This window comes from Chinchilla lanigera, unplaced genomic scaffold (genome assembly GCF_000276665.1).
Source record: "Chinchilla lanigera isolate Chin_1 unplaced genomic scaffold, ChiLan1.0 scaffold00023, whole genome shotgun sequence".
In the NCBI taxonomy this organism is placed as follows: Eukaryota; Metazoa; Chordata; class Mammalia; order Rodentia; family Chinchillidae; genus Chinchilla; species Chinchilla lanigera.
The window spans coordinates 28146491-28158326 of NW_004955424.1; the positions used below are offsets into that span (position 1 = coordinate 28146491).

General features: G+C 43.8%; 1 protein-coding gene and 1 pseudogene across 6 annotated transcripts in view; one reads left to right on the top strand and one right to left on the bottom strand.

The window, feature by feature from the left end:
• Positions 1-11836, bottom strand: part of Eml6 (echinoderm microtubule associated protein like 6) — a 336360-nt gene that overhangs the window by 21204 nt on the left and 303320 nt on the right. For 4 of the 6 annotated variants that reach the window (XR_001234170.1, XM_013514623.1, XM_013514622.1 and 1 more), the window contains exons 28-30: positions 3435-3449; positions 2153-2161; positions 1284-1362 (exon numbers count right to left, since the gene is read on the bottom strand). Coding sequence is in view for 5 of the 6 variants with exons in the window: in XM_013514623.1 (XP_013370077.1) it covers positions 1284-1362; positions 2153-2161; positions 3435-3449 (103 nt within the window). In the remaining variant the exon portion in view is untranslated. The remainder of the gene's footprint in view (positions 1-1283; positions 1363-2152; positions 2162-3434; positions 3450-11836) is intronic. The other 2 variants (XM_013514625.1, XM_013514624.1) reach the window with 1 other exon arrangement.
• Positions 6307-7905, top strand: LOC102013947 (annotated as a pseudogene).

Consider the following 11836-nt stretch of genomic DNA (forward strand, 5'->3'; position numbering starts at 1 on the left):
TCAGCTCACCATGTGCAGGCACAGCAGTTCAAGAAGAACAAGGATGGAGAATGTGTTCGACAGGTGCAGGCCCTGCTGAGCGGAAGAGAGGTGCTGCCATGGTTTTTGGTGGCTTTTCAGCTCCTGGATTCTGTCTTCCCTGGAGCTTAGCTGCATTTCCTTACTGATGTGGTGTTCCCTGATAAATCCCAAAAATTTCCCCTTTGCAGTTAAAAAAAAAAAAACCCTCTGAAAATAGGTTTCTTGGTATCACTGAGTTTAGTCTAGAAGGGAAGATAAATTTAAGAGAATGCAGGAACCAGACTATGTGATGAGGGCTGGGGAAGGGGCAAGGATGGGGAGTGGGGGTGGGACTGGGGTGAGGACATCAGGGAAGACACTAGAGGAGGGCTTGGATGTGGGGAGCAGAGAAAGGGGCCATCTAAGCAGAAGGAAGCAAAACACTGGGGCCCAGTAGTCCAAGGCAGAGTCAGAGAGCATTAAATGGTGAGTTTTGGGTTGGAGGTTTGAGTTGCAGAGGAGAGTCATGGGCAGTAAGCTTGGAAAGTGGCTCTGGGGAATGTTCTGAAGCCATGAATTCTTGAATGCCACTGGCAAAGTGGGAATGTCCTGGCTCTTAAAGCTGGTGTTAAATATGAAAGATTTATACTTTAAAAAATGAACCGTGCTTGGCTTGTCTCTCCATTTAAAGCATGATTACTAGAATTGCTCTTAAAATCTCAAAGATCAAGTCCAAATCCTTCCCCAGGTGGCAATCTTATGCACTGGACATGACAGCTCCCTTAATTTTACTGTACTCCAGACTCCTCCCTTGCAAAAGGGAACAATAATAGTACCTACTCTTATGTGAGAGGCTTGTACAGAGCACGTCACAGGAAGTATGTCAAGTGACCCCTGGAAAGGGCTCAGGTGCCATTAGAGGTGACGAATAAGTACTCTCTTGCCTCTATCCCTTCCTTCCTGTCCCTGAAAGGGATGCTGAGGGTCTAAGTGGTAGGAAGTATAGGGCAAGGGAGCCAGGCTTGAGGGACATGGGACACTTCAGAGTTAGTACTGATAGAGCTGATGACAGGGCATGGGGGGAAGGACTGGGACCCAGTGGATGATTCTAGTCCCAGGATGGGGGACACAATGTTACATGGAAAGGAGAGCTGGCTAAAGGGAGCCAACAGATCCATTTGAGTTTGTCCACTGGTGTCTGTGGGATGGGCAGATGGAGATGTCCACAGGCAGCCCTAGAACATAACTATCAGTTTGAAACCACAATAGTTTAATCTCCTCACCTCAACCAGCTTCTTTTTTTTGGTGATGTTGTTCTTCCAGAGTTTCTCAGGCTGAGGAGCTGCTCGACTAACAGGTGGTCTGGAACAGAGAGAAGTCAGAGGAAGCACAACATTGTACAAGAGGCTGCTGGTTGCTTGCCTGGCGGCCCACTGAGACCAGGGCCAGACTCCTTCCCCTCACCCCAGGACCCTTGACCTGAGGCTACTCTGTCCTGCCTGACTCCCTCTACCATTCTAGGAAAGGCAGGCTCTAACAGGAATGGTCCCCTGTGGTGGGGGCTGGGTTTACAGTGCTAGCTGGGCCTAAGGTTAACATCTGTCTACCCTCTCCTCACCTAGCACTATCTAGGACGGGGGAACTTCTGGCCTGGGGGCTTACTTTATAACTAAAGAGGAGCCTATGCATGGGTCTAAGAGGCCATGCTCCCTGAACACGCTGGCCATTTTTCAGATCGAGACACACCAGAGCTGTTCAGAGTTAAGTGGTCAAAAGATTGGGATGTGGTGTGACTTACAAGGCAGGCTTTGGAGCAGGCCCTAGGGTTGGGAAGCAGAGGGACAGAAGGACACATTCTTACTCTGTCCTTCACCTCGAGCTTACAGTCTGCATTCTGCTGCTGCCACCACACGAAAGGATGCTTGTCCCTTTTTTAGTTTTGGGGGCCCGGACCTCTAAACTCAGTTAAGAGCTTTTATGTCCTGATGGACTTTTATATGAGTAGGCCATGGTTGGTGGCACCAGGTTCCCTTAAATCACCCTCGATGTTGAAGAAACTGGGGGCAGATGGAGGGACACTTGTCCCAGCTTTTGCTGCACATCCCATACACCTCAGTTACTGTTCTGGGGAGATGCAAAGAGAAAGGGTTACCTTGATCCCCTTGGAAGCAGCAAACAAAGCCAAGTAAGAAACTTAGTACAGTTTAGAGCAGCATTGGCAACCACCTCATTCATGCACAAGCATTTTCCAAGTGAACAGACATTCCTGTGTGGCACAAACCATGCTTCCCCAGCATGCCAGCAAAGAACTAAAACAGAAATGAAAGAGTGCACCAGTCTACAAATTCAGAAAGCTCATACCCTGGCGTCTCTGCACAAACTCTGCACTAAAGCGCCTACAGAATAGGGAGAAAAAAGGAAGCCTTGTCAATGCTTCCTGCAGGCTCTCTGTGCCTTTGCACTGGGGACTCTGCTTATTTTAGAGTGTGCTGGGGAGAAAGTGGTTGTCAGAAAATGATGACATCCTCCTGGATATCATGGGGAGTTATGCACAATGGATGCTTTGTTCCCAAATTAAGTTTGACTCATAATTTAGTCTGATAATTTCCGGCATTTCTCAGTAGGTCAGCTTGCCTGCTAGAACAGCTTGTACCTTTATTTTCTCAGAAAGTCTTCAATTAAAAACACATTATATAATCATAAGTGATAACTGGACCAAATGGTATTATAATCACTCATGAAGGATGGAGAGAGAAAGCACATCTCTACCAAATGACATCATCTCCACCAAACTGAGTGAAATCTCGAGGATGGGGCATGCCATTTCTCACAGTTGGATGCTTCCTGCACATTAATTATCACTTCCTAGGGCATCTGCTCTTTCTTCTGTTTTAGTGGGTCTTTCAAATGAAATCCGTGGGTTTCTTCCTTCACCTAAGGACTTTCAGTGTGTGGCAGAAACAAGCCGGGGCTGTGATGAGAGCGAGAGGATGCTGCGGCCACAGCATGGGTCATAAGGTGTAATCTGAGATTCAACACAGGGCTCATCTCCAGGTGACACACAAGTTGTATAATACACAGCATATTATACATTGTAGAGTATGCATTCACACACAGACACTGTGTATTTATACATACATCGCATTGTATATATACACACAAGAGGCAACTTGATGCTTTTCACCTTGATTTTTCAGTAAAGAAACTGAAAAGTAAAGCAATCTCAGAATGACTCTTTTCTTGTTTCACAAGCAGATGGTTACAGCTGCAGTGCTTCATCACTGAAGCTGAGAGGAGCAAGGGCAAGAAACCTGCACTGTGGTAAATTCAGTGGATTTTAGGGTTAACCCTTCACGCTTGGGATTCCGCATGAACGCTTGGTACTGCATGTTTACCCAGCACCTGTGCTTTTCCAGAATGGTGCGGATACTTACTTGACAATTCCCTGCCTCCAAAGGAAAGCAAGTTAAAACACAATACAAGTATTAAAGGCTTCTTTCCAAGCATCTATAAACAGTGTTCATAACATCACACGTGGGAGGAACTGCAAACATTTCAAACACAGTCAAGCAATCTAGGTTTAGCATTTCTCAGCAGATGTAAGTCCTTCCAGGTGTAGATTCCATGGGAATGTGACTGTGGAAGGTGCTGCTGAGGTGGGAAAGAGCAGAGGGCAGGGGCAACTCACTCACTTTCCTGTCCAATAAACTCTCTCTCCGTAGTTGTTCCCACTCAGCCCAGGATGGGAAAGCCAGGAAGGCAGCGAATGGAACTGGGAGCTGCCAGGACCCAGTAAGGTGAAGCTGGGAAGGGGAAGGGGCAGGAAAGGGGTGGGAGGGGCAGAAACACAAAAGGAAGCAGGCTCTGAAGTGACTCGGGAAACAAGGGGAAAGAGTTTCCAGTGGGCAAGGAATTTAAGGCAGACTGGCAAGAGAGGAAATAATCTGATAATTGTGAGAGGCTGACAGACAGGACTGAGCACACAGAGCAGGACAGATGCTATGCCCAGGCTGAGAGGGTGCTGGCAGGAAGCAGGAGAGACCTGTGAACCAAGTGTGTGACTTGGTGCTTGCCTGGCTCCTGGGCCTAATGCTGGCCCAGGCTGCTGAAGATATGCCCCACATCTGTGGGTAGAATCAGCACTTTGTGCCCCTGTGAAGATAGGTGACACCTTCCATAGCCATGGTGGGACTCTGGAAGGTCAGCTCCTGTGGCTATCTATGGCCTAGAAGCTGGGCTGCTGAAGAGAAAGCTCAGACTCTACTGAAGTATGTGGAATGTCGGTCTGACATACATAGGCTTATACCTTCAAAGGTCCCCAAGGCTATGGAATGCCTGGGTCCCCACCCCAGGGTGCTGGACTGGCACAGGGAGGCATAGGGAGGGGAGGAACAGAGCACACAGTGGCCCTAGATGCACAAGACTTTAGAGCCAAGGCTCTTTGGGAAGCTTTTGCAAGGACTTGAGTCACCACTGTGACAGCCAACTGGGGTGTGAGGCTCCAGAAGCCTGTGGGAAACAAGGTGCTCCAAGTAGGTTTTCTAAAGAAGGATGTGGGAGTAGAGAAGTTCAGTTCCCAGTAGCCACAGAATACAATTTTGAAATTATTTTTAGTGTTTAGTCAGACAATATGTAATGTTCAAAGTGTCCTTGGAGAAAGTGTGACTTTGTCCAGATTCCACAATATACCATAAATGCTCTAAGAATTTCCAAAATGTCTCAGGGAGCCAGTGATATAGCACGGTAGCACAGTGCCTGCCTGGCAAGTGTGAGGCCCTAAGTTCGATTCCCGGTACCAAAAAAAGATGCCCCCCCGCAAACAAAACAAAACAAAATGTCTTAGGAAATCCCCCTATACCTGGATCCTGGTCTTAAATGGTAAGTAGAACATAATCTGGACTCCATTTTAGGATCATCCTGCAGTGGGATCTACCACCCAACCCCATAGATGTGCTTTTGGGTCTCAATGAATCCCTGACACATGCAAAAATTATGCTTATATATGTGGGAAAGGAGGCATTTTATACTCAGATTTTCAAAGAAGTGTGTGTGTGTGTGTGTGTGTGTGTGTGTGTGTGTGTGTATGAGGCAGGTAAAAGGGGGAGAGGAAAAGAGAGAGAGACAGAAAGAGAGAAAGACAGAGGGAAAGAGAGGATATTAAGATCTGTGGGATAAATCCAGGCTTAGACAGAGACTCCAAAGCCACATCTGTTATTAAAATAAAAGGAGTTGGTTTCTGTTAAGTGTATTACTGTCTTCCAGAGCCATCTATGGTGCTTCTCAGTACTGGAGTTAAGGGGAAAGAGTCAGACAGGAGAACCACGAGGTATCTTGAAGAAAGTCTGCTACACTGAATATGCTCCTGACTGAAGCCTATGGCAAAGATTTAGGTTGCTGCTATTGTTTTTTGTTTTTAAAATTGTGGGTATAGTCTCAAAGTTGGCCATTTTAGGTGAACATAACATAATTTGGGTGAAAGGGGATGAAGGATGCAATGGAGGTAACTAAGAATAAAGATGGACAGGTTACTGAAGAGGCCATTGCAACAAGCCAAAGGAGGAGAGACAAGGAACTTGTCTGCAGAAGTGGCTGAAGAAAACAAGTGAATACAGTACTGGAAGAAATATTGGTGAAGGAGGCTTCATTACATTTTGCAATAGACCGGCTTTAGGGGGTGAAATAGGAAAAGTAATCCAAGCAGAATTCCAGTTTTCTGGCTTAGGCATCTGGGCTGATTATGGTACCATGGATAGAGACAAGAGAGGTGGGTCTATGAGGAAAGAGGATGACTTCACTTCTGGCATGTTCAGTTTTGAACATCTGCGAGATGGTCTACTACTTGGAACGTCACTTCAGCTGAAACATGGGTATCAGAGATATGACTCTGGGAAGCACCCGAAGCTGGATGAGACACCTGAGATTAATCAGGGGGAGGGTACAGGGTAAAAAGAGAAGCCAGCCAAAGGTGAGATTCTGAAGACTAACAATATTGAAGAACTGGAAGAGGAGGCAAAGGAAGGACACTGGGAGGAGAGAGACGAGGAAGAACAGGAGAGCATGTCTTAAAAGGGTAAACGGAAAATGTGTGTCTATAACTGCACCACCCAACATGATAGCCACTGCCACATATGACTGTTGAGCACTTGAGCTATTGCAGATTAAGCTGTGCTGTAACTATATAAAACACACATCAGATTCTGAAGACCTAGTAAAAATAATTTTTAAAGAGAATGTAGAACAACTCATTTTATATTGGTCCTACATTATGTTTAATATACTGATTAAATAAAATACATTTTAAAAATTAATCTCACCATCTCTTAACCTTTTTAACATGGCTTCTAGAAGAAGCACACACATGGCTTTCACTATATTTCTTTTGCCCAATGCTACTCTAGGAGAGACAAGTTCTTCCTTTTAGCAAGACAAGAGCAGAGGGGAGTTGAGTGGCTTGGGGAAAGCATCCTGTCACCAAAATGGTAGAGCCAGAAAAGACAGACAAGGACAGAGAGCAAAGAAAAGGCTTTGTGAAGTGAGGCCGAGCAGGCTGGCAGGGGTATGCAGTGTACAAGAGCAAAGGGATTATTGTTTTGGAAGGGAGTTGGCTGGCAATGGAGGAGATAAACATATTTCTTGGCTGAGAACATGGATCTGGCTAAGAGAAGGTAAGGGCCATGCATGGACAGGAAGCTGGGGTCCATGCATTGGCTCAGGGTACAGTCATGAATGGAAAGGGAGATATCCTCTTTCTGTTCAGGAAGGAGGTGAATGGCTTATGTAGGTGGAGGATGGGAAGAAAGACAGAGACAGAACTGTCAAATGGAGTTCATGTGCAACGCCTGGGTTTTCTAAATGGAGGAGGGGAGAAAGGCTATCTGCCAAGACTGCGGGGGCGGTTGGCTGAGGAAAGGACAAAAGTCTGGGTGGCTGCTGGGAAGGTGGCAGATCCACCAAAGAGAGGGATAAAAACAACCGGCAAATGAACGCAGGCTGTGATGCCGAGGGTAGCTACGCTACGGTTGCTGAGCGATCGGCGAGGTCGGGAGAAGGGAGCCTCGCGAAGGATGGCTTTGTCCCGTCGGTGCTGGGGATCCGAGAGCATTGGAATGCTGTCTACGAGAGAGAACTGCAAACCTTCCAAGAACATGGAGATACGGGAGAAATCTGGTTTGGAAAAGAGAGTATAACTCGACTAATAAGGTGGATGCAGAAACACAAGATCCCATTGGATGCTTCAGTGCTTGATATTGTAACTGGAAATGGTGTTTTCCTGCTTGAACTTGCAAAATTTGGCTTCTCTGATATTACTGGAATTGATTATTCTCCTTCGGCAATTCAGCGTTCTGGACGTATTATAGAGCAAGAAGGGTTATCTAACATTAAATTGAAGGTAGAAGACTTCTTGAATCTTTGTACAGAGCTGTTTGGATATCATATTTGTGTGGACAAAGGGATTTTGATGCCATAAGTCTTAATCCTGACAATGCAATTGAGAAGATGAAGCAATATGTGAAATCCCTCTCCGTGGTGTTGAAAGTAAAAGGCTTTTTTCTAATAACCTCATGTAACTGGACCAAGGAAGAACTGCTAGAGGAATTCAGTGAAGGATTTGAACTTTTTGAAGAGCTGTCAATACCCACGTTTAGGTTTGGAGGCAGAACTGGAAACAGGGTAGCAGCGTTGGTTTTCCAGAAAAAGTGAAACTTTTCCTTGGACAAATTCAGGTAGCTTTTTAAAAGAAGCTACACAGCAAAGTAACCTGATACAGAAAATACAAGTGCAAATAAATGCTTAGTAAGTGCACAGGATACACACGGTGACGAGTTATAACGGGATGGTAAGCAACAAATCATGAGCACGCCAGTGACTGCTCTTAAGAGACTGATGAAGAAAAACTTTGCTTTTATACTTGAAATATAAATGTTTTTTCCTTTGTTTGCCTTAAAATAATTTTCTGTAACTGCTAAACAGTTAAAAGCTTTAAAGTAGTGAGTTAATTTTATAAAAACACAAAAAAAGAAAAAGGAAAAGAAAGAATCGGCAATGTAGAGGACCTAAGCGCAGCGTCTCTGACGGTGGCAGTCTGCACTGATTCATGATTTTCTAGTTAGAAAAGTTAGGCTGTAGAAGAACACAGGGATTAAGGACCAAGAAGATGAGGAGAGTGTATTTGGCAAAAAATGTCAGGAGGGGTCTGTAAGAAATGGAAGAGTGCAGGCATGGGATGCCTCCATGAGGATAAAGATCAGGTGTACTGGGAATGAGAAATCTAGAGAGGTGAATATAGAGGGAGGGTACAGTAGTTCTGGGTGTTGATGTAACCACGGCACGACAGGAACTGTGGTTGGCCAGCTGAACATTAACCAAATGTCTCAGACACAGGAAGTTGATAAATGATAGGAACAAGGAGATGACACAGATAACACACACTTCAGAGGAAATGGGTCAAAGCCATATCCATACACTATAAAGACAGCTATGAGGGCATCCAGATACTCTGCGCTACACAGCCCACTTACATCATTTGCAGGGCACAAATTGTGCACCCTAACAATCACTTCTACAAACACATCATCATTTACCACATTTTGATCTCACACCAACACCAGATTTCCCCCAAAATAAGTCCTAACCAGAAGATAAGCCCTAGCATAATTTATCTGGATGCTCATAGTATAAGCCCTGCCCCAAATAAGCCCCAGTTAAGGTCTTCCTCAAGAGAGATGCACTTAGTACATCCACTGCAGCACACAATGGGTGCACTGAATTATTAAATAATATTAACATACAATTAAATACAAAGAAATACTATTCAGATTAATATTTAAAATAAATGATAGTATAAGTTATAATTAGATATTTGTAAACACTCAAGTGGGTACCTTTCAATGAGAGATAAATACCTATGTACAGAGATGAACTGAGACTTATTGCTGAATGACCAACTGGAGCTCACACAATGCACAAATAATGTGCACACTTGATAACCAGCAGATGTGCTTATGTCTAATATGAATCTTCATAATTCAATATGTTGTGTGTTGTGATAGTCATACTGACAGGCTACATGGACAAGAAGTGCTCATTTAAGGTGAGCTGTATAGCTGGACAAGAGAGATTAGGGCTAGTGGTTCTACAGCATATGGAGTTGGAAGAAATTCAAGCTAGAGTTCAGGGTTTGGAGAGTTATGACCATGTTCCAGAAGAAGATGGCACAGTTTTATTTGAACAAACGTAGATTTTTGTACATAAACAAATGTAGGCTGTTGTACATGAATGAATGTAGATTGTTGTACATTAAAAAAAAATAGGACATCCCCTGAAAAAAAGCCCTATTGCATCTTTTGGAGCAAAAATTAATGTAAGACCTGGTCATATTTTCAGGGAAGTATGGTAGAAATGTCCCTAGTAGCATCCATTCACTCCAAAGAGAGTGTCTGAGAGATGTTCAGAGACTTGGTTAAAATAATCAGACCCAAGTCTGCCATACTGTTCTAATAGACACTCTTGACAGAAAAGTGCTCGCCTGTTTTCAGTGCATTTTAAAAATTTCATTTGTGAGTAGGTTTGATTCAGCTGATTACACTGTGGTACTGTGATTGCCTAGGTACATTAATCTTTTGAAAAAATCATTTTCTAGCACTTTACCTGTACATTTTTATGCCCTGGTACACTCTTTGTGATAAATAGTGAATAAAATTCTATAATAAATGGCAGTCTTAATTCCTAAAATAATCTGTTATACAGAAATCATTGCTTTTCCAACCAACACAGAAAACCAAGTGGTTTGAATGAGAAAAATCTGAAAATAGCATTAAAAAAATCTGAAAATAGCATTAACTTTTTAAAGTAGAAATCAGTGGTTTGGGGAAGTTTTGGTGGGTTACTCAGCTAAACACAGGCCTTAGAAATGATTAATTTGAGCATTTCAGAGTTTAACAGATACTATTATTTCAGTTCCTTCCATCCACCTTCATTGAAAAAAAGAATTGGTTAGAGCAACTGCATGCCAAGCTCTGGCAGAATTAAGATGTGGGGCAGGAAGGGGACTTGGCCTGGAAAGGCTGGGAAGGGGCTTACCCCGCCTGCCTGGCATAGGCGAAGCCCCTCCAGGGGTGAGGGCCGAGTTTAGCTTTTATACAACACATAAGCAAAAGGAGCTCTATGTGCTCATGTTTAGGCTCTTGAAGATCATTCTGTCCTCACAGATGGGATGGAAACTTACAATGAAAGGTTTTGCTCTATTGGTTTTGCTCCAAGACAGGCTTTAGCAGGGTTGGTCAGTCTCAGTATGTTAAAATTCGGCAGTGCTTGTTTAACAGGATTGTCAGTTCTCAGTAACTCTAACAGTACAAGTTTACAAAGCAGCTATTGATCAAGGATGACATAGGGCTTCTGTTAGGGCCCAGGAAACCACCAGGAGAGAGAGGCTGCTGAACTGAGTTGGACATACTGATGGAGGGAGCACTGTCTGTGCGCACCACACTGCTCAGCAAGCTTGAGATTCCTACAGCTAATGATTAAATGATTTTTTTTTCTCATATTGTGGGCAAGTTTTCACAGATTTCAGTCTCCAAACATAGCATAAAAGGTTAGAAGAAAAACTGGGATTGCCTATATATGGTGGTTTAACTTGAGGAAATCTGTCGAAATCTACTTTTTAATACTGTCACTTATGAGCACATCCTTTGATTCATTATAAATCTGATGACAAAGAAGCTTTGTATGTAAAATAAGTGTGATGGCTACAGTAACACAGAATTTTCTTATCAGTTTCTTTTTCTTGGAGGTAAATAGATTTAAACCAAACATTTCCATTCTTAATAGACAGGTGGCATGCACCTAAAATAAAACAACAGCAACAAAAATTTAGCCACGAGTAGTCCCGTGGTCAGGTGGGACATCCTCAGACTCTACATGGACTATACCAAACACAATGCCCAGTGGTGCTAATAAAGTGAAGGTGAAAGTTCCTGGCAAGGAATGAATTTGCAGAGCATTTTCAGGAGAGATTCGTTTGCTTAACTACTAAGAGAATCAGGTTAAGTAAATTCTTCTGTTTACCTACTCATTCAAGAAGTGTTTGTTTACTCTGTCTTCTTTGCAGGACACTGTGTTAGGCACGTGGTGGCATCATGTCAGACACAGCACAGACTCCTAGGGAGCTGAGAGTCTTATAGACAAAGTTCACAATCTGGTGGAATTTGAAATATCCCAATGTCATGAACCTGAGGTAGGAAAAGTTGTGAGATCCACAGCACACGAGCAGAACACAGAATTTGGATGACTGCAGTTCCAGAACACCGTACAAGCGATGGATTAGCAAAGTGTCACCTTTAATTCCGCATTTACATCTGGCATGAAACCAAGTGAGCCTTGGATAGGACAGTTTAAACCTGAGGCCAGGCCAAGTGAGTTTCTGATAGGACTACTGTCCCAAATGTCTTATTTGCATGAGGGAGAAGCAGTCTAGGGATGCCAGATACAAGAGCCTGGCCGTTATCCTCGTGGCCGCTGGAAGCCTTTTCTCTGGCTTGCTGACACTCTGGAGAACACAGTCTTTTCCACCTTTAACAAATGTAAATTCTCATTGCCTTTCTGTGTGCCTTGCTCAATTCTTTGTTCAGGATACCAAGAACCTGGAAGGATCCAGGTTATTCGCACCGCTGGGTGGTGTTCTTTGTGAGAAATGGTGCAGTCCATGTAGAATCTGAGGATGTCCCACTTGACCATGGCACTGCTCTTTGTTAAATTTTTGTTGCTGTTGTTGTTGTTTGTTTGTTTGTTTTATTTTAGGTATATGTCACCTGTCTATTAAGAACTGAAATGTTGTTTG